This window comes from Astyanax mexicanus, chromosome 15 (genome assembly GCF_023375975.1).
Source record: "Astyanax mexicanus isolate ESR-SI-001 chromosome 15, AstMex3_surface, whole genome shotgun sequence".
NCBI lineage: Eukaryota > Metazoa > Chordata > Actinopteri > Characiformes > Acestrorhamphidae > Astyanax > Astyanax mexicanus.
The window spans coordinates 44,907,086-44,930,411 of NC_064422.1; the positions used below are offsets into that span (position 1 = coordinate 44,907,086).

General features: G+C 37.0%; 1 protein-coding gene across 1 annotated transcript in view; it reads right to left on the reverse strand.

The window, feature by feature from the left end:
• Positions 1-23,326, reverse strand: part of ca10a (carbonic anhydrase Xa) — a 388,601-nt gene that overhangs the window by 40,684 nt on the left and 324,591 nt on the right. The window contains exon 4 of the mRNA XM_049464652.1: positions 14,025-14,210. Coding sequence (XP_049320609.1) covers positions 14,025-14,210 — 186 coding nt within the window. The remainder of the gene's footprint in view (positions 1-14,024; positions 14,211-23,326) is intronic.

Genomic DNA, 23,326 nt, shown 5'->3' on the forward strand with positions numbered 1-23,326 from the left:
GTTGGCAAAGCTATGAGAGTCAAACTCATCTAAGTTTCACCCAGACTGAGTCTGAACCCGACTCCATGAGGTCAACCACGAACTAGTCCTACGCCTGGCCCACTCTACACCATAATATAACCCATTCTGAGACACGGAGTTACCCAGAATTCCTTCTACACAGTTAGTGTAGTGCAGCTTAGCTTACCAGCAAAGAAATTAGTGCCCATTCCATCAGTAAAAAACATAAAAACATAAATCTGTATCAAATTCCAGTTTTTATCAACATTACAGCATAAATTCTCTCATGTTTGGGGAAAGTGCTCTCCCAGTTAGAAATTAGTGCAAATAAATGCGTGCCCATTCCATCAGCACAAAACATAAATCTGTATAGAATTTCATCTTTCAGCAAGACTACAGTTTTAAAAATTCCCAAATAAGCTTGTGTTTCAGGTAAATGTGTTTTTCAGGGTGCTCTCAAATTCATTTTGAGAGTATAAGCCCCAAAATGTGTGGAATCTCTCACATTTCCACATTGGTTAATATTTAAAAATCCTATAGTGTATGCCAGGCTTTAGCAATATCACTCTTAATAACTAATCAATCATGCAGTTAGGTTTTTTTCTTCTTAACAGAGATGGGTTTATTTATTTGTGGGACCGCATCTTTGCCTGCGCCACCTATTGGAGACATGGTGTTTCTACACCGTGTCTATGCAATCCATGTTGCAGTTGGTTTGTATTTGGCTTGTAAGCGCTGCATTATTGCTAGGTTAGCTGTATGAGGAGGAGTAATACATTGAGAGCTTTGGTTACAGTGCATTACTGGCTGATAACGGCACTCATAAAACAATCACAATCAGCCAATCAGACTGTGGTATAATTTCATTTCTGTTGTGCTTTTTACAACACAAGGTGTCACAAAGCAGCTTTACAGAGAAAAACAGGTCCATACCTCTTATGAGCAGCACCACAAATATGCTAATTATTGTGGTGACACAGTGGCAAGAAAAACTCCTTCTATTAAGAGGAAGAAACCCTGGATGGAACCAAGACTTAGTCCGAGGAACCCATCCTACTCGGGTTGACCCGCTCAGTACAAACAAATAACAAACAAATAACAGAACAAAACAACAGTACAGAGAAATTATTATTTTTATAGTTCTGTATGGCCCTGTATAAAAAAACAACAAAAAACTTTAACGCATTAGAATTTGACAGTATTAGTCTTTAAGTGTGGAATCTCTCACGTTTCCACATCGGTTAAGGTTTTATAATCCTATAGTGTGGGCCAGACATAAGTAATATCACTCTCTCGCCCACGCTATCCAGCTCTCGCGCATTTACGGATGTGCTAAGAGCCCAGACGCTCATCTCAATGGAGCCAGAGGGGTCTGGAGATGTGCTGACAGAGGAAGCGAGGTGCTGAACGGTATCGGTGGCTGGTGTTCGGCGGAGTGCCGGCTCGGCGGAGCTGCCGGACCTGTCACTCAGCCGGAGAGGAGGTGTCGATGGGAGACAGCTTGTACCTCTGCTGGGCCTCCCTGACAAGCTCTTTATTGTGTGATAGCTGGCCTGGACCCGAGAACGGGCGAAATATGAAGACAGCAAGTCGATAGCAGGAAGAGGGGTGGACAGCGCTAACAGGCCAAATGAAAAGCGGCCGTCTGGAACCGCCATCCAATAGCGGATGAATCAGAGCGTGCGCTCATAAAGCAAATAAACAGACAGCCCAAGACTACAGCCGGCAGTCCAATCAGATTACAGTAAAGGAGGCAGGCTGCTGTTCAAATTAAGCCCGTCTGCAGAGGAGCACGTAGCCTCATTCTCTATACGGCCTCGTCCCAATTCACCTACCTCTTACTACTGCCTCTTATCCCTACCTCTTATCCCTACCTCTTAGCCTTACGTCTTAGCCCTACCTCTTAGCACTAGCTCTTACCCCTGCCCCTACCTCTTAGCCTTACTTCTTACCCCTACCTCTTAACCCTACCTCTTACCCCTACCTCTTAGCCCTAGCTCTTACCCCTGCCCCTACCTCTTACCCCTACCTCTTATCCCTACCTCTTAGCCCTAGCTCTTACCCCTGCCCCTACCTCTTAGCCCTAGCTCTTACCCCTGCCCCTACCTCTTATCCCTACCTCTTAGCCCTAGCTCTTACCCCTGCCCTACCTCTTACCCCTACCTCTTAGCCCTACTTCTTAGCCCTACTTCTTAGCCCTACTTCTTACCCCTACCTCTTAGCCCTACTTCTTAGCCCTAGCTCTTAGCCCTACCTCTTACCCCTGCCCCTACCTCTTAGCCCTACCTCTTAGCCCTACCTCTTATCCTTACTTCTTACCCCTACCTCTTAGCCCTAGCTCGTACCCCTGCCCCTACCTCTTAGCCCTAGCTCTTACCCCTGCCCCTACCTCTTACCCCTACCTCTTATCCCTACCTCTTAGCCCTAGCTCTTACCCCTGCCCCTACCTCTTACCCCTACCTCTTATCCCTACCTCTTAGCCCTAGCTCTTACCCCTGCCCCTACCTCTTACCCCTACCTCTTATCCCTACCTCTTAGCCCTAGCTCTTACCCCTGCCCCTACCTCTCAGCCCTAGCTCTTACCCCAGCCCCTACCTCTTATCCCTACCTCTTAGCCCTAGCTCTTACCCCTGCCCCTACCTCTTAGCCCTACCTCTTACCCCTGCCCTACCTCTTACCCCTACCTCTTAGCCCTACTTCTTAGCCCTACTTCTTACCCCTACCTCTTAGCCCTACTTCTTAGCCCTAGCTCTTAGCCCTACCTCTTACCCCTGCCCCTACCTCTTACCCCTACCTCTTACCCCTACTTCTTACCCCTACCTCTTAGCCCTGGCTCCTGCCCCTACCTCTTACCCCTACCTCTTACCCCTACCTCTTAGCCCTACATCTTAGCCCTACCCTCTTACCCCTATACCTCTGCTGCAGTGCTGTCAGCCTATCAGAGGCGATATATTTGCATGTATGAATATTTATAAGCAAGAGCCTTTCTTCTGTCTTTCTTCAGAGACCACTACTCCAGTGATATAAAGCAGGGCTAAATAGAAACACCTGAGCTCTGTTTTTTTTCACAAAAAACAGCTCACATTCATACTAGAGTGTATTAGCATTAGCTACTAACCGGAACACTCAGCGTTCCTCAGTGTAGCATTGTCGGATGGCATTTACTAGCGCTAAGCGCTGCTAACCGTGGCTAGCGCTGCTGCTAACAGCTCACATGGCATTTATTCATACTAGAGACACAACTAGACATTTTAAAATTAATTTAAAAATGACAGAATGAGATCTTTAAAGCAATAAGAGCAGAAACGCTCTGTGGAGGGAATATTGTATATAGAAAAGCAGGAGTATAGTAAGCATGATTCACTGATAAAGTTTTATTCACAGATCTGCTATAGAGTGTGTAGAACCCGTAGATCCGGTGCGTGGTGCGGTGCAGCTGCTGGTGATAAGTGATACGTTTGTTTGAGAGATGCTGGTGATGGTTACATGGATGCTTGTCAGATTGAAAATGCTGAGATCAATCGGCGGATAGCAGAAACACGCAGGAACACACAATAAATACAGGGTTTATATTAGACAGCACCTCACCTACAGTACCTCCACACACTGACAGCTTTTATGAGATCCACACTGATGCCTGGATTTAATCACTGCTGTGTGGAGGAGACTGCTCACACTGCGCTTGAATTCTCAGAAACAAAGGCAACTATACGGTTCTTTGCTTGGACAAAAATAAATACACTGAACAAAAATAAAAATGCAACAATTATGTTTTTGCTCAAAGATCTAAGGCTTTTTCTACGTACACAAAAAGCTTTTTTTCATTAATATTGTTCACAAATTTGCTTAACCCTTAGATCCCTACAGACGGATTTTCCATCCTAAATCTCACCTTGTGTTCCCAACTTAATTACTCAGGAATCCCTTCACACATAAACATAATCCATATATGGTTAGAAAGGGCGGAGCTTACTCTTTCTTAAATTGTGATAAATCCCAGTGAGGTAAAGCTAAATCTACAAGAAACCCATTGAGAAAAAAAAAACCTAAAAAAGTGAAAAATCTCCTTCCCCAACCAATATTATTTACCTTTAGTGCTTCAAACATATTTATATGATGTTTCAAACCAAATAATATCAGTAAATAAAGACTCAAAAGTGTGAAACTACCTGCTTTACTCAAACTAAAGCTAGGTATGGTGTGCGCACTACTTTATATAGTTTTTATTTTACTTGCACATTTTTACTAAGTAGTTATTTTGCACTAAACTATTTTTTTTTATTTAAACTAAAAGTAAAAATGTTTGTATATAGTTAGTTTTCTTTGTATGTCCTGATTAAAATACTGAAAGGTATAGGCTGCTCTGAGTGTCAGGTTTTTAGTATCTACATGTATCCTAGAGGTGTGATTATTGATTATCAAGAAAAATAAAATAAATCCACCTGATGCTGTTTCTCCATGTATTTTATCAAAGGAATAATTACAAAACCATGTAATGAACTCAAATCATCAATATTCTTATGCTTTCAACTCATAAACACTCTAATCTAAACATCATTTTTGAAAATATATCTTAGTTGTGAATATAAAAAAAAAAACAGGATCTTGGTAAAATTTTGAGCAAAACATGATCAGCTCCAGGAATATAACAATTCTGCTTCTTTTTACATTTTAAATGATGATATATTTGAGCAGCCGTATGTCTTCTGGAGTAAAAGAGATCAGGGCATGTGTCTGTCTGATATAATTACTGTGTTATAAGACCTGAAAGAGGAACTGAAAACAAAAACGGAGACAAAACACACCAAAACAGAGTTCAAAAGGTTAAATCTGTGTGTGTTAGTGAAAACTTCTCATTGCAGAGGTGTGCTTTAAGGCCATTTCATACTGTATACTATTCAACTTTACACCAACAAAAACCAGCAATAAGTGTCAGCCAATAACACATTTACATTCCCCTCCAAACATATTGGAACAGTGAGGCTGTAGACTAAGAACATTTGGGTTTGGCATTAAAAGATAAATATAAAACAAAACAAAAGTGATGATATTTCAGCTTTTATCTCCGACTATTTACATCTGGATCTGATGCACAGCTCAAAAGGTAACACATCCTGTCTGAACCCATCCAAAAAGTAAAAGTACTGGATCATGTGACTCCCAGGTGTGTTTTATGTTGCCCAGGTGTGAATCCTGATACGTTTATTATTTAAACAAAAAACTGTGCTAAATGTCTGAACACTGAGAGAAGATGGAAAATCAATCAAAACCATTAGAGCTCAAATATTGGCCATAACTGGAACAACTGTTTGGAACCTTCTGAAGAAGAAAGTCATCACTGGTGTACTAAGTAACAAATATCGAACAGGTAGATCAAGGAAAACCACAGCAACAACCTCCAGTGGGGCAGGAGTAAAAAACATCACAATCTACTCTTCACAGAAGTGCTCATTTGACTTTTCACCGATCCAATATTTTTGGATGGAAGTTTAGTACTATCTAAAGGTTTTTTAGGACACCAAAGTTGCTTCTTCTCTAGCCTCTTTTCAAAGAACCCTTGCCTTGCAGTTTATATATATATATATATATATATATATGTGTGTGTGTGTGTGTGCACTATTCTACTGAATTTAGAATGCAAACAGAGTCAGATTTGTGAAAAAGGGATAAGGCGGATGGAAATGAAACAATCTCACACTCAAACATTAGAAAGCGATGTTCTTCTAATAACAAATTAAAAGCAAAACAAATCACATTTTGTATTTATAAATATTCTCCACACTCCTGCTTCAGCATTTTTCCCCCCTAATATATTTTCATGAAGTTCTAATTATCAGCGCTGCAAAAATAACACGCTGCCATCTCAGTTCAGTGCGTAGAAGCTGCAGCAAATTCGCTCATTAAAATCACATTTTCACATTCGCTAAATACGGCAAAGTGCTGAGTATAAATAGGAAAAGCACTGAGAGCTCGCCACGCTCTTTGCGTTTGTTGCGTGTGACTCTGGGATGACGTGGAAGCGTGTGATCATCTGCAGGAGATCTGTAGGTGTGTGATGTGAGGCTAATATTAATATAACGTACCTTTTTTCCCATTGTATAGTTTTAATAGCTTTAATTACAAATATATAAATCTTGATATTAACAGTATAAAAGCCACAGACCTTGGTTTACATAATCATGCACTGATAAAGCTGCTGGATGATAGGGTAAAAACATTATATCTCAATACATATAACATATACAGCTCTGAAAAAAAAAATATATAAGAGAGCATTTAAAAATGATGAGTTTCTTTGATTTTACCAAATTGAAAACCTCTGGAATATAATCAAGAGGAAGATGGATGATCACAAACCATCAAACCACCAAACTGAACTGCTTGAATTTTTACACCAGGAGTAAAGCAGCATAAAGTTATCCAAAAGCAGTGTGTAAGACTGGTGGAGGAGAACATGATGCCAAGATGCATGAAAAAAAAACTGTGATTAAAAACCATCAGGGTTATTCCACCAAATATTGATTATTTCTGAACTCTTAAAACTTTATGAATATGAACTTGTTTTATTTGCATTATTTGAGGTCTGAAAGCTCTGCATCTTTTTTGTTATTTCAGCCATTTCTCATTTTCTGTAAATAAATGCTCTAAATTACGATATTTTTATGTGGAATTTGGGAGAAATGTTGTCTGTAGTTTATAGAATAAAACAACAAAAATGTGAGTAAAAATAAAAAGAAATAGTACTTTTTTACCCAATTAGAACAGAGAGATCTAACCATAGACAACACAGTGTATCTAGTGGGTGGGGCTTAAGCACAACACTAAAATAACCACTGAGTGACACCAGACTGCCTTTATATTTAAACTGATAATTAAAAATCAATACAGTGATTCTCTGATACAGTAGCAGTCAAAATTTTTTATATTATAAATTTAATATTGATGACTATACAACCCCTGGCAAAAAGTATGGAATCACCAGTCTTGGATGAGCACTCCTTCAGACATTTCATTCTGTAAAACAAACTCTGATCAAAAACATGATACAATAATAAGGTCATTCCAAAGTGCAACTTGTTGGCTTTCAGGAACACTCAAAGAAATGAAGAAAAAACATTGTGGAAGTCAGTGAATGTTACTTTTATTGACCAACCACAGGGAAAAAAATATGGAATCACTCAATTCTGAGGAAAAAAGTATGGAATCATGAAAAACAGATAAACAAAAGATGATTCAAAATACATCACTAGTATTTAGTTGCACCACCTTTGGCTTTTATAACGGCTTTCAGTCTCTGAGGCATGGACTTGAGTGACAAACAGTATTCTGCATCAATTTGGTGCCAACTCTCTTTGATAGCAGTTGCCAGATCAGCTTTGCAGGTCGGAGCCTTCTTGTGGACCATTTTTTTCAATTTCCACCACAGGTTTTCAATTGGGTTGAGATCTGGACTATTTGCAGGCCATGACATCAACTGAATGTGTCTTTCTCCAAGGAATGCCTTCACTGTTTTTGCCCTATGGCACGATGCATTGTCATCTTGGAAAATTATTTCTCGAAACATCTGTTCAATTGAAGGGATGAGAAAACTGTCCAAAATGTCAATGTAAACTTGTGCATTGATAGAAGAATTAACCACAGTCATCTCCCCAGTGCCTTTGCCTGACATGCAGCCCCATATCATCAAGGACTGTGGAAATTTGGTTGTTTTCTTCAGGCAGGCCTCTTCATAAATCTCACTGGAACGGCACCAAACAAAAGTTCCAGCATCATCACCTTGTCCAATGCAGATTCTTGACTCATCACTGAAGATAACTTTCATCCAGTCATCCACAGTCCATGATTGCCTCTCCTTAGCCCACTGCAGTCTTGTTCTTTTATGTTTAGGTGTCAATGATGGTTTTCTTTTAGCTTTCCTGTATTGAAATCCCATTTCCTTTAGGCGATTTCTTGCGGTTCGGTCACATACATTGGCTCCAGCTTCTTCCCATTTATGCTTCATCTGTTTAGTTGTACTTTTTCGGTTTTCAAGACAAATGGCCTTAAGTTGCTTGTCTTGACGCTTTGATGTCTTTCTCGGTCTACCAGTACGCTTGGCTTTAACAACCATTCCATGCTGTTTGTATTTGGTCCATATCTTGGATACAGCTGACTGTGAACAGCCCACATCTTTAGCAACCATGCGTGAAGAGTTACCTTCTTCAAGAAGTTTCACAATCCTCTCTTTTGTTTCAAGAGACATTTCTCTTGTTGGAGCCATGGTTCTTGCCACTCTAATTCGTCCAGCAGCCCTCCAAGGTGTCATGACTGCAGGTGTTTTTAACTGCAGACTAACGAGCAGATCTAATCTGAGGCAGGTGTCCATTTAGGGAAAGGAAATTGACTGGGTGTGTCCTTATTTTCTACCTTCAATTTGAGTGATTCCATACTTTTTTCCTCAGAATTGAGTGATTCCATATTTTTTCCCTGTGGTTGGTCAATAAAAGTAACATTCACTGACTTCCACAATGTTTTTTCTTCATTTCTTTGAGTGTTCCTGAAAGCCAACAAGTTGCACTTTGGAATGACCTTATTATTGTATCATGTTTTTGATCAGAGTTTGTTTTACAGAATGAAATGTCTGAAGGAGTGCTCATCCAAGACTGGTGATTCCATACTTTTTGCCAGGGGTTGTATTAAAGCTGTACAGGAACACATGCAAAAATGTTCACAAAATAAAAAGTATATGAATATGTTTTCTACTTTAGATTAGATGAGAAGTATCTCATTTATCTTTGAGGACAGCTCTGCAGACTCTTGGTATTTTAATCTCAGTGTCTTCATTGAAGGAAGGAGTTCCTGGAGGTGCTGAACAATAGCTGCTGCTTTTCCTTCACTTTGCTGTGAAGCTCCAGCTCATCCCAATTAAATCACCTCAAATCACCTTAATCTCAGTTCATCAGGTTTAGATCAGGAGATTAATGTGGAGGAAAAATGTTTGCTACTGTTCACTACTTAAGTCCCTTAATTGTTTTTTTTATGTCTTTAATATTAATATACAATGTAGAAAATACATTAAATACAGAAATAAAGTATAAAAACACTGAATGAGAAGCTGTGTCCAAACTTTTGACTGGTTCTGTAAAAGCTCCAGGAGAAAAACACAGAGGAAAAAGAGATGTGAGATTTTTACATCAATATAATCTGTAATAGTTTATTAATATATATTTTATATAAACAGAGCTTCCTTTGTGTGTGATGTAATTCCAATGATCCTACTTTTTTTTCTTATTGTTTTTTACATAATTCCCTTAAATAAGTATGTCTTAATTTTATTAATGTCTTTAATATTCAAATACAATGTAGAAAGTACATTAAATAAAGTTATAAAGAGAAATATAACACCAAACTTTTGACTGGATGTCACGCTGGGGCAGCAGGAGAAGAAGGACGAGACGCAAATGTGAGATAATTTAATAAAACCAATACAGAAAAAAAAACAAACAAACAAGGAACTTAAACAAACTTAAAAGGAACAACCTGAAGCAAAACGAAACGAAGGAAACACGAAACTTGACTGACGCTAACACGTAAAATAACTGACCAGGAAAATAGGAAACGCTGGGGTTTAAATATACATAGAGGGATACAGAAATGTAAGACACCTGGGGAACAGGTAACGAGGGGGCGGAGCTACAGATTAAGTACAGGTGCGGTCACATGGAGGAAAACGGGACCAGGGCGGAGACACCAACACAGAAAGCACATAAGACATAGAGACAAACAGAGAACAGGGCAAGAATGTAACACTGGAACTGTATATTTGACATTTCTTTTAAATAAAACATTAATTTGATTAATACAATTAATCTTAAAGTGTATATATTCCTTCCACGGTAGTTTTTTTTTTTTGCTTATATTTCTCTACAGATTTCTACAGGCGTGCTATATTTTTTTCGGCGGAGATAAAAGCTGAGAGATCTGTGAATCTGGTTTCTCAGTACCACCTCCGATGTTTTATTGCTCATTTCATCAGTGGTGTTTCATTTTCGGCTGGTGAGCTCAGGCCTGGATCAGAGAGCGGGAAGAGTAAATTAACCCCGAGGTGTTAGAGTGCATTTACACAGCCCTCCTAACGCAAGCAAACAGGACTCAAACGCAATCTGCTGATATCAGGGAACAAAGGTAAAGAAGAGGAGGAAGAGGAGGAGGAGGAGGGAGGAGGAAGAGTGGAATCGGAGCGGAATAGGCAGATATTAAATAAAGCTTAAAAGCCTGGCTGATTCTGAATGCTAAGCAGCTGCTGTTGGAAAGATATTGATCATATTTACATTACTTTACTGCAGCGTTAAAGCAGAACCGGAGGCCAGCAGCTCTTAAGAGAGTGTATATCTGTGTATATCTGTATGTCTAGTAGGGATTTGTGGAATAATGAGACGGACAGCGTGAATACACTTAACTGTATGTTTCAAATTAGTTTGTAAAGCTTGTTTAATAAGCAGAGTGCAGCTTGATTTAGGGCGTGTCAGTGTGTCTTTGCTATTGTAACGACAGGATAAGTACACCTTGCTTGGCTCAAAATGAGACCGGGTAACAAGGGGGCGGAGCTACAAACAAACAAAAAAACAGGAAACCATGGACGAGACAGGACGAGAACATGACATACAGCCTTAATACACCTTAGATTAAAATACCTTAAAATAAAGGTTGATTGATTGATTGATTGAATAATACAGAAATAAAAAATACTTTTTTTTTGTTCATGTTTTTTTCATGGAAGATGAGCTGCCCTCTTAGAGATAATGGGATTTATTTATTTATTTATTTTTTTAACTTTACAGCAGCATTAAAGCAGCTGAGGGCCGGTGTTAGCGTGTTCAGAAGTGTGACAGTAGTGAGGAGAGAGATGCTCTGGAGTCGTGAGAATAGTGATAATGGCTCAGTAATGAAGAGTAAACAGAAGACGGCGGGAGTCGGTGGCGGGTCACAGCTCGCTCTGGACTGATAGACAGTCTCCTCTCGGTTTTATTATTATTATTTATATACAGCCTCTCCTCCACAGTGAAATTATAATCATTAATTACGGCGGATTTGCCTGTCAGGCTCACGCTTATTTTGTTGGCGCTGTAATCGTGGTGTTATTACTCCCTAAGAGAAACGCCCGGCCGGTGCTGACTGCTGCTCTGCTGCTGCTCTGCTGACTTTATCAAATGATGGAGGCTTTCTAAAATTACACTCTCAGCTTAATTGAGATGCTTTAGCCTCGACTGCGGCTTCCTGAAAGAGCGCTGTGGTCCGGATCTGAACAAACTAACCCATTAACAAAGATCATTCCAGCAGCAGAGACAGAGCAGGAGGAGGAGGAGAAACACAGAGAAGAAATGACCAATAAATATCTCACACTGCTGCTCTACAGTGTTCTGCAGAAGAAGAATCTACAGTTTCTGTTATTTAAACCTGATGCAACATCCTGCAACATAAACATCTCCAGAAACGCCCTCCCTACTGCCTGCTATTGTGCTTACTCACTACTCTAAACTCACTACTCACTACTCTAAACTCACTACTCACTACTCTAAACTCACTACTCTAAACTCACTACTCTAAACTCACTACTCACTACTCTAAACTCACTACTCACTACTCTAAACTCACTACTCTAAACTCACTACTCTAAACTCACTACTCACTACTCTAAACTCACTACTCACTACTCTAAACTCACTACTCTAAACTCACTACTCACTACTCTAAACTCACAACTCTAAACTCACTACTCTAAACTTACTACTTACTACTCTAAACTCACTACTCACTACTCTAAACTCACTACTCACTACTCTAAACTCACTACTCTAAACTCACTACTCTAAAAATCACAACTCAAAACTGACAACTCTAAAAATCACTACTCAAAACTCACTACTTTAAACTCAAAACTCACAACTCTAAAAATAACTACTCACTACTCTAAACTCACTACTCACTACTCTAAACTCACTACTCTAAACTCACTACTCTAAAAATCACAACTCAAAACTGACAACTCTAAAAATCACTACTCAAAACTCACTACTTTAAACTCAAAACTCACAACTCTAAAAATAACTACTCACTACTCTAAAGATCACTACTTACAACTCACAACTCTAAAAATCACTACTCACTACTCAAAACTCACAACTTTAAAAATCACAACTCTAAAAATCACAACTCAAAACTCACAACTCTAAAAATCACTACTCAAAACTCACAACTCTAAAAATCACAACTCACTACTCACTACTTTAAACTCAAAACTCACAACTCTAAAAATAACTACTCACTACTCTAAAGATCACTACTTACAACTCACAACTCTAAAAATCACTACTCACTACTCAAAACTCACAACTTTAAAAATCACAACTCTAAAAATCACTACTCAAAACTCACAACTCTAAAAATCACAACTCAAAACTCACAACTCTAAAAAGTCACTACTCACTACTCAAAACTCAAAACTCTAAAAATCACAACTCAAAACTCACAACTCTAAAAATCACTACTCACTAATCAAAACTCACAACTCTAAAAATCACAACTCACTTTTACAATTCAAAAAATCACAAGTCAGAACTTGGAACTGAGAAATCAGAACTCACTACTCAGAACTCACTACTCACTTTTACAACTCACGACTCACTACTCTAAAATTCACAACTCACTACTCTAAAAATTAGCACTCACAACTCACTACTCAAAAAATTACAACTCACTACTCAAAACTCACAACTCTAAAAATCACAATCCAGAACTCGGAACTGAGAAATCACAACTCACTTCTTACAACTCACTCTTACGCTGAGGCCTTGTACTTTTAATGTGATTTTGTGAATGTTTTGTCAGTTAACAACACAAACTATTAAGGCTGTCAAAAAATCAACTAATTAATCGCACAATTTGCTGTAATTAAGCACGATCGATTAATCAAATCTTTTCCTTCTTATCACTGAACTCTTATCACAACTCACTACTCAGAACTCACAACTCAGAACTCACATTGCACTACTCAGAAATCACTACTCAGAAATCACTACTCACAACTTACTATTCACATATTACTACTCACAACTCACAACTCAAAAAATCACAATTCAGAATTAACAAACCCAGAATTAACAACTCAGACCTTACAACTCACTACTCAGAACGCACACTTCATAACTCACAACTCACTACTCAGTAATTAGAAATCTATACTGAGGCCTTGTACTTTTATGTGATTTTGTGAATGTTTTGTCAATTAACAACAAAATTTACTATGGCTATCCAGTAATCGATTAATCAAATGTGATCCTTTTTATCACTGAAACTTGATTAATGGATATTTAAATGTCAAATAAAATAAATATGTAAGAAATACCATGAAATACCACTACATACTGCTTATTTCCACTAAAGACCTCAAAATACCACTAAATACAGCAGCATCCAACCAAGTGCCAAAAATGATTCAAAATACCCCTAAGTACTTAATGCAGCAAAATACCAATAAATACTAATAAATACCAATAAATACCACTAATATGTCACAGGGCTCTGCAAAAAGAGTGAAATACAGCAGAAAAAAAAATAACGTGTTAACACTAAAAGCACAACAAATCACCCAATATATTGGGTGAACATCTGATTGGAGGATGAATAGATCAGCTGTCCATAGTAATAGTAACATTTAAGGCATAAACAACATCAAATTCACTATTTTTACATAATAAAAGTGTGTAAACATGTATTCAATCTTCCTTATTTCATGTGCTTTCGCTTTTTCTTTGTTTTACATTTTTTTTTCAACATTTATAAACTAGTTTGAATGGAAATAAAATCTTTTTTTTTATGTGGTCTGAGATGTTTAGACTCGTTTAGTGTATTCTATATAACAGCTTTACTCTGCTTTACTCTGCTTTTTATTTTCTTTACTCTACTTTACTCTGATTTACTCTGCTGATGGTCTGAACAGATCAGAGTAAAGTTGAGGAGGTTGTGGGAGTATTAGATGAGCTCACCTCTCCGGAGAAAGCCTGGCCGTTCAGCAGATGCTCAGATCCCTGACCGTCCTCACTGCCGAAGTGTAACCGGATCTCCTCCAGACGGTGGCTGTACGTCATTGGTCCGCCGGAGATGTTCACCAAGTGTTCCTTATCCAATCGCAGAGAGACGTGACGGCCAGTGTTGTACATGGTCCCTCCCACCTGTAGTGAACAGAGGAATGAAGAAGATGGCTTTAGAGAATAAAGGACAAGAAAATGCATCAGCAGGTATCAGCCGAATCAGATTCAGTCATTCTGTAGGAATATTCGAATATGTGTTCATGATTTTTCCCTAATATAATTATCTTATATATACTCTAATTCCAGTGCTGATTTTCATATCATATCGAATAGTATCGTTTCTTATCATATCGTATGGTATTGTTTCTTATCATATAGAATGGTATCGTTTCTTATCATATAGAATGGTATTGTTTCTTATCAAATTGAATAGTATCGTTTCTTATCATATAGAATGGTATCGTTTCTTATCAAATTGAATAGTATCGTTTCTTATCATATTGAATGGTATTGTTTCTTATCAAATTGAATAGTATCGTTTCTTATCATATTGAATGGTATCGTTTCTTATCAAATTGAATAGTATCGTTTCTTATCATATTGAATGGTATTGTTTCTTATCATATCGAATGGTATCGTTTCTTATCAAATTGAATAGTATCGTTTCTTATCATATTGAATAGTATCGTTTCTTATCATATTGAATAGTATCGTTTCTTATCATATCGTATGGTATTGTTTCTTATCATATCGTATGGTATTGTTTCTTATCATATTGAATGGTTTTGTTTCTTATCATATTGAATAGTATCGTTTCTTATCATATTGAATAGTATCATTTCTTATCATATCGTATGGTATTGTTTCTTATCATATTGAATAGTATCGTTTCTTATCATATCGTATGGTATTGTTTCTTATCATATTGAATGGTTTTGTTTCTTATCATATTGAATGGTATTGTTTCTTATCAAATTGAATGGTATCGTTTCTTATCATATCGAATAGTATAGTTTCTTATCATATCGAATGGTATTGTTTCTTATCATATTGAATGGTATTGTTTCTTATCATATCGAATAGTATAGTTTCTTATCATATAGAATGGTATCGTTTCTTATCATATCGAATAGTATAGTTTCTTATCATATCGTATGGTATTGTTTCTTATCAAATTGAATGGTATCGTTTCTTATCATATCGAATAGTATAGTTTCTTATCATATCGAATGGTATCGTTTCTTATCATATCGAATAGTATAGTTTCTTATCATATCGAATGGTATTGTTTCTTATCATATTGAATGGTATTGTTTCTTATCATATCGAATAGTATAGTTTCTTATCATATAGAATGGTATCGTTTCTTATCATATCGAATAGTATAGTTTCTTATCATATCGTATGGTATTGTTTCTTATCATATAGAATGGTATCGTTTCTTATCAAATTGAATGGTATCGTTTCTTATCATATCGAATAGTATAGTTTCTTATCATATCGTATGGTATTGTTTCTTATCATATCGAATGGTATTGTTTCTTATCATATCGTATGGTATTGTTTCTTATCATATAGAATAGTATCGTTTCTTATCATATTGAATGGTTTTGTTTCTTATCATATTGAATAGTATAGTTTCTTATCATATTGAATGGTATTGTTTCTTATCATATCGTATGGTATTGTTTCTTATCATATCGAATGGTATCGTTTCTTATCATATTGAATGGTATTGTTTCTTATCATATCGAATGGTATCGTTTCTTATCATATCGAATGGTATTGTTTCTTATCATATCGTATGGTATTGTTTCTTATCATATTGAATGGTATTGTTTCTTATCATATCGTATGGTATTGTTTCTTATCATATCGAATGGTATTGTTTCTTATCATATCGAATGGTATTGTTTCTTATCATATCGAATGGTATCGTTTCTTATCATATCGAATGGTATTGTTTCTTATCATATCGTATGGTATTGTTTCTTATCATATCGAATGGTATCGTTTCTTATCATATCGAATGGTATTGTTTCTTATCATATCGTATGGTATCGTTTCTTATCATATCGAATGGTATCGTTTCTTATCAAATTGAATGGTATCGTTTCTTATCATATCGAATGGTATTGTTTCTTATCATATCGTATGGTATCGTTTCTTATCATATCGAATGGTATTGTTTCTTATCATATCGTATGGTATCGTTTCTTATCATATCGAATGGTATCGTTTCTTATCAAATTGAATGGTATCGTTTCTTATCATATCGAATGGTATTGTTTCTTATCATATCGAATGGTATCGTTTCTTATCATATCGTATGGTATTGTTTCTTATCATATCGTATGGTATTGTTTCTTATCATATCGTATGGTATTGTTTCTTATCATATCGAATGGTATCGTTTCTTATCATATTGAATGGTATCGTTTCTTATCATATCGAATGGTATTGTTTCTTATCATATCGTATGGTATTGTTTCTTATCATATCGAATGGTATCGTTTCTTATCATATCGAATAGTATAGTTTCTTATCATATCGTATGGTATTGTTTCTTATCATATCGAATGGTATTGTTTCTTATCATATCGTATGGTATTGTTTCTTATCATATCGAATGGTATTGTTTCTTATCATATCGAATGGTATTGTTTCTTATCATATCGAATGGTATTGTTTCTTATCATATCGTATGGTATTGTTTCTTATCATATCGAATGGTATTGTTTCTTATCATATCGAATGGTATTGTTTCTTATCATATCGAATGGTATTGTTTCTTATCATATTGTATGGTATTGTTTCTTATCATATCGAATGGTATTGTTTCTTATCATATCGAATGGTATTGTTTCTTATCATATCGAATGGTATTGTTTCTTATCATATCGAATGGTATTGTTTCTTATCATATCGAATGGTATTGTTTCTTATCATATCGTATGGTATTGTTTCTTATCATATCGAATGGTATTGTTTCTTATCATATCGAATGGTATTGTTTCTTATCATATCGAATGGTATTGTTTCTTATCATATCGTATGGTATTGTTTCTTATCATATCGAATGGTATTGTTTCTTATCATATCGAATGGTATTGTTTCTTATCATATCGAATGGTATTGTTTCTTATCATATCGAATGGTATTGTTTCTTATCATATCGAATGGTATTGTTTCTTATCATATCGAATGGTATTGTTTCTTATCATATCGTATGGTATTGTTTCTTATCATATCGAATGGTATTGTTTCTTATCATATCGAATGGTATTGTTTCTTATCATATTGAATGGTTTTGTTTCTTATCATATTGAATGGTATTGTTTCTTATCATATCGTATGGTATTGTTTCTTATCATATCGAATGGTATTGTTTCTTATCATATCGTATGGTATTGTTTCTTATCATATCGAATGGTATTGTTTCTTATCATATTGAATGGTATTGTTTCTTATCATATCGTATGGTATTGTTTCTTATCATATCGAATGGTATTGTTTCTTATCATATCGTATGGTATTGTTTCTTATCATATCGAATGGTATTGTTTCTTATCATATCGTATGGTATTGTTTCTTATCATATCGAATGGTATTGTTTCTTATTGCATTGCATCGTATGGTATCATATGATATTGTTTTTTTCTTATGGCATTGTATTTTTTAAAATTGTATTGTATCGTATCGTATCATGCTATAACATTGTCCAGCCCTGATCTCCAGATAGCCTGAGGGAACTGTGTCAGATACAGTTGATCAGAGGCAGGCGTGAGAGATAGAGCGAGAGGGAATGATCAAGTAGGATCACTCCAGGAGCAGCGATCTGCAAAGCTGTGTCAGACTGTGGGTAAATAACACACCACAGCCCCGCGCCTTTATCTCTTGACCTTGTTGTCTGTTTACTTTGTGCTACAGAAGGAGAACGCTGGTGATTCACAGAGCAGGAGCTCCGAGTCCGTAATTAAAGCATTGTATTCCCGCGCCGAGCGGCGGGGCTACGGCACTGTATCATCAGCGGAGAACACTTCAGATACACGAGGGCTGGAATTGGAGAGGTAGCAGAGTCCCGGCCTTCAAAGCCCGGAGACGCTGGGAATCAGCTTGTCACTGATTGGATGTGAGGCTTTAAGGAGAGAGCGCGGTGATACCAGAGCCCTGGATAACGATCTTTATCAGTGTACCTGTTTATTTATTTATATTCGGGAGTAGTTTCCAAGTTTGGGCATTGATATTCCAAACACGAGTCTAGAAAGGCTTCCAATGGCTCTTATCTCGCCTTTTCTTTTTTCTTTTTTCGCCCTTCCTTCTCTCTCCTCTTTCTCTCTCTCTCTCTCTTGCTCGCTCTCGCTCTCTCTCTCTCTTTTCCCTTTTACCACTTGCCTTCAAAATGATTTTCCCTCTCCAAATTCCCAGAGAAAGAGGCCTGCCCACACATCGTAAATATTTTATAGAACTTCTGAAAAATCAATGATTTGAAAGAAGCGAGAGGGAAGAGAGAGAGAGAGAGAGAGAGAGAGGGAGGGAGGGGCGGGAGGCTGTGTGTAGACGAGTGTACAGAAAAGAAGTAGAGAGAGAGATATACTGTATATACGTAGAGAAAGAGAGAGAAAAAGAAAGAGAGAGAGAAAAAGAAAGAGAGAGAGGGAGGAGGAGGCTGTGTGTAGACGAGTGTACAGAAGGAAAGTAGAGACAGAGAGAGAGAGAAAAAGAAAGAGTTAGAGAGAAAAAGAGAGAGAGAGACCCAGCTCCAGTGCCAAAGGCGAAAGAAAGACGAGGCCGAGTGAAGGAAAGCGCAGCAGCACTTAAAGGATTACCAACGCGCCGAGCTTCCTCAGGGTGTCGGACTCACCCGAGAAAAGGCCGAGACATTTTCCAAACCCTGAAGAGGTCATTCCTCAATGAATATTCATGAGCTACAGATGGTCTAAGGTAGACTGAAAACCCCTCATTGTTTGGTTTCGAGGCTCGAAGGAATGAGAAATGAAGGAAAAAGAAAAACGAGAGAGAGAAAGAGAGAGAGAAACGGACGTATCTGTAGGCCAGCTCGAGCTGCAGGCGTATTTACAGCACGCTTCGTATTGGAGTTGAGTGGTTGAAGGCAGTATGTGGGTTTTGTGCAAAAGAGATGATGTCTGGTGAATTCAAATGTTTGTTTTTATATTTTTTTTATGTTTTATTTATTAAAGCAGGCAGAGGTACGCCGCTGTTTACGGCTTGGAAAGTTCTGTCTGAACAGAGATTTTAGCTTTCATGTGTTTGCTACATTGTATACAACTGAATTTAAAGAATATTTGGCAACTAATAAACATACAAAAACAAATGTCTGGTGTATTGCTATCTCAGCAATGTAAAACACAGGTGCACCACTGACTGAATACAACATAAACAGAAGTAAAGTGCAAAATCTTTTACATCAACAATAAGCCGAATGATTAAGCAGCTCAGTTTCCTCTGCTGAGAAGCATTAGACATGCTCAGGTAGCTGCACCGTTAAAATAGCAATCCGCCAAAGTCAGAGCTCACCTGACTCTGACTTTAAAGGGAATGATGAGCAAGAGACACTCTGATTGGTTTATTTCATGTTACACCCACAATTAACAACACCCATGATTAATTAAGAGAATTAGTACATGCCTTTTGCACGTTTTGAGACATGCAAGGCGTACTTTTCCCATCGTTATAATAGCAAAGACACACTGACACACCCTAAATCAAGCTGCACAGTGCACGGTTGATGGGTTGCCTTTAGATCGCTAAACTAGGGCCCTGGAACTTTTTCTTCTTCAATTGTTGAATGGGTGAAGACAGCCTGCTTCAACTTTCAACTGGTTTGAATCCCGATTATGCAGCTTGCCATCAGCTGCCGGAGTCCTGAGAGAGCATAGTTGGTCTTTCCTTGCTCTCTCTGGGTGGGTACAGTACAGTAGATGCCGCTCTTCTCTTTCCTTCCTCATCACTCCTAGGGTGATGTGGATCAGCACATGGCTGCATCTGTGAGCTGCTGTATCAGAACCGAGTCGCTGCGCTTTCCTCCGAGCGTTAGCGCTGTGATGCTACTCGGCGAAAAGGTTTAAAAAGAGGCGGAGTCTGACTTCACATGTGTTGGAGGAGGCGTGTGCTAGTATTAAACTTCTTGTGTTACAGGGGGATATACAGCTAAGTATTTATTTATTTTATGTTTTACCATTTAACCCTTTTATTTTATCTATTTTATTGATTTCATCCTTTTATTTGTTTATACATTTATACATTTTAATTTTATTTATTTTCTTCTTTTTATTTTTTATATATTTTTTATATATTTTTCAACTAAACAGCTAAGCAGCATCTGAATAAGTGGAACAATTGGCCAGATAAATTGCAAAAAATGGGAAAAAAAAGTCTGAAGATAAAAAAAGTAGTTTTGAAAGCAACATTACTTTGATTTTCAGACTTTTCTGTCTTTGCTCTTTTTTCTTCTATATTTTATAACTGTGGAGATTTCTCTCGACCGGCTCCAGCCCACACTATCCATACCGTCCTCCAGCTGAGAGATCCTTATGAAGGCCCACAGGATGCCGTATACACTTCATAACATCTTCAGGATCAGAAAGAAGAAGCTCCTGTAAAATGAGTGTACTTGACAGCAGAGTCTCTGCAAAGTACAGCCAACTTGACACGACTCTCAGCAGAACGAAAACCCAGGTCAGAACTTCAGCGCCTGATTCACAGCCAGCCTGTCTGTAATTATAAGAACTTATAACACCGGCTTATATACAGGGGTTGAACAATGAAACTGAAACACCTGTCATCATTTTAGTGTGGGATTTTAGGTTTCATGTCTAAATTGGAGCAGCCTGGTGTTCAATCTTCATTAATTGCACATTGCACCAGTAAGAGCAGAGTGTGAAGGTTCAATTAGCAGGGTAAAAGCACAGTTCTGCTCTAAATATTGTAGACAATACACACAACATTATGGGAGACATACCAGAGTTCAAAAGAGGACAAATTGTTGGTGCACGTCTTGCTGGAGCATCTGTGACCAAGACAGCAAGTCTTTGTGATGCATCAAGAGCCACGGTATCCAGGGTAATGTCAGCATACCACCAAGAAGAACCAACCACATCCAACAGGATTAACTGTGGACGCTGTAAGAGGAAGCTGTCTGAAAGGGATGTTCGGGTGCTAACCCGGATTGTATCCAAAAAACATAAAACCACGGCTGATCAAATCACGCAGAATTCAATCTGCACCTCAACTCTCCTGTTTCCACCAGAACTGTCCGTCACCACAATCAATTATTGTGCTCTAAAACCAGGTGTTTCAGTTTCAATCTCCAACACCTGTATAATTATAACTCGCTCTCCGGCCATATGCCATCTTATATCTCATCCATGATCTCTATAAACACCAGTAATTTATTATCAGACCCGCTGTAGTGATCAGGATCACCTGTCAGATACTGAGAGTTTTTTACTAAACTGGGGAAAAAAATCTGCTTTTAGCTACAAAGAGAGCAGAACCAGTGAGCTGAAATTCACTACAGGAAACTCTAAAACTCTGAAACTCACTCTGAAGCTCACTGGTGTCACTAAATCATTTTAAACTTTTAATATCTAACCACCTTCAGACAGACTGTACCTGTTTTATCTTGTTATTTATTTTAATTATTTTGTCTTTTTATTTATCTAATTTTATGTTTTACCATTTAGCCCTTTTATTTTATTTATTTTATTTATTTCATCCTTTTATTTGTTTTGTTACTGCCTTTACTTTTGGCCTTTTAGATTTTTATTTAATTTATTTAATTTATCTATCTATCTATCTATCTATCTTATCTTAGGTATCTATGTACTTTTTTAGTCTATCTACTATTATTATTATTATTATTATTATTATTTATTTTAGTTCCATAATTTATATTTTTATAATTGTGGTTATTAAAGCCCTTTTTGTTTTAAACTGTGTTTATATTTTATTATTCTACATATTTATTTCTTTGTTTATTGCTCTACATTTTAGCCTGTTTGCATATAATTTTATTGTGAGTTAATTGATTTTTTCCTAATGAAATCTTACATTGTTTGCTTGTTTTCATCATTTAAACATTTAAAATTGATCATGTTTTGGTCAAAATTTTTACCAAGTGCCTGCTTTTTTTTTTTTTAACTTATTTTCGAATGTATAGACTTTAAATATATTCACACCTAAGATATCTTTTCAAAAATCTTTAGACTAGAGTGTTTATGAGTTGAAAGCATACGAATATTGATGATATATAGTTCATTACATGGATTATTAATTATTACTTTGATAAAATACATGGAGAAACAGCTCCATAAATCAGGTGGATTTATTTTATTTTTCTTGATAATCAATAATCACACCTCTAGGATACATGTAGATACTAAAAAACATTTTTGAAAAATATATCTTAGGTGTGAATATATTTAAAGTCTATACATTCAAAAATAAGTAAAAAAAAAAACAAAAACAGGCGCTTGGTAAAATTTTGAGTAAAACATGATCAGTTCCAGTAAAATATAACAATTCTGCTTCCTTTTACATTTTAAATGATGATATTTTTGAGCAGCCGTATGTCTTCTGGAGTAAAAGAGATCAGGGCATGTGTCTGTCTGATATAATTACTGTGTTATAACACCTGAAAGAGGAACTGAGTTGCTCTACAGCTATTTTTTCTTTGGCTAAATGCAGCGTCTGTTTGACTCTTTGGCGTCTGGCGTAACGCGGTTTGTATTAATGCTTCAGATTCAGTGACTGAATGCTTTGCTGCACTTTAATTTCTTAATGTGACAGTTTTATGTATAACACCCACACCGCTCTGACAACAGATGTAATTACAGCAGGAGCACGGCTGTTTGCGAGGCGCTCAGCGTTGAAGATTGAAGCGTATGGTCTGATTGTAAGCGTCGGCTATCTTCCGGACGTCTCGCTGCCGGGGGTTCTGGGTAATTTAGGCCGGACGTTAGGTGTAATGGGCAGAGATTATTTACCTGTATTATGAAGCCGTTCCCAGGCATATGATGATTATAATGATGATGTTTTTATTATTTTCTATTACTATCTGTGCAGCTTAAATTCACAATAATACAATATCCAACTAATCCACTTGGATTTACAGTATCTCTTTTTAAAAACTATATTAAAGCAACAATAGTATATAGTAATATATAATGAAAAAGGTGCTGCTACTATGATTAGGAGAATACTCGCTGCATCGAGTCCCGGTCATGCAGCTTGCC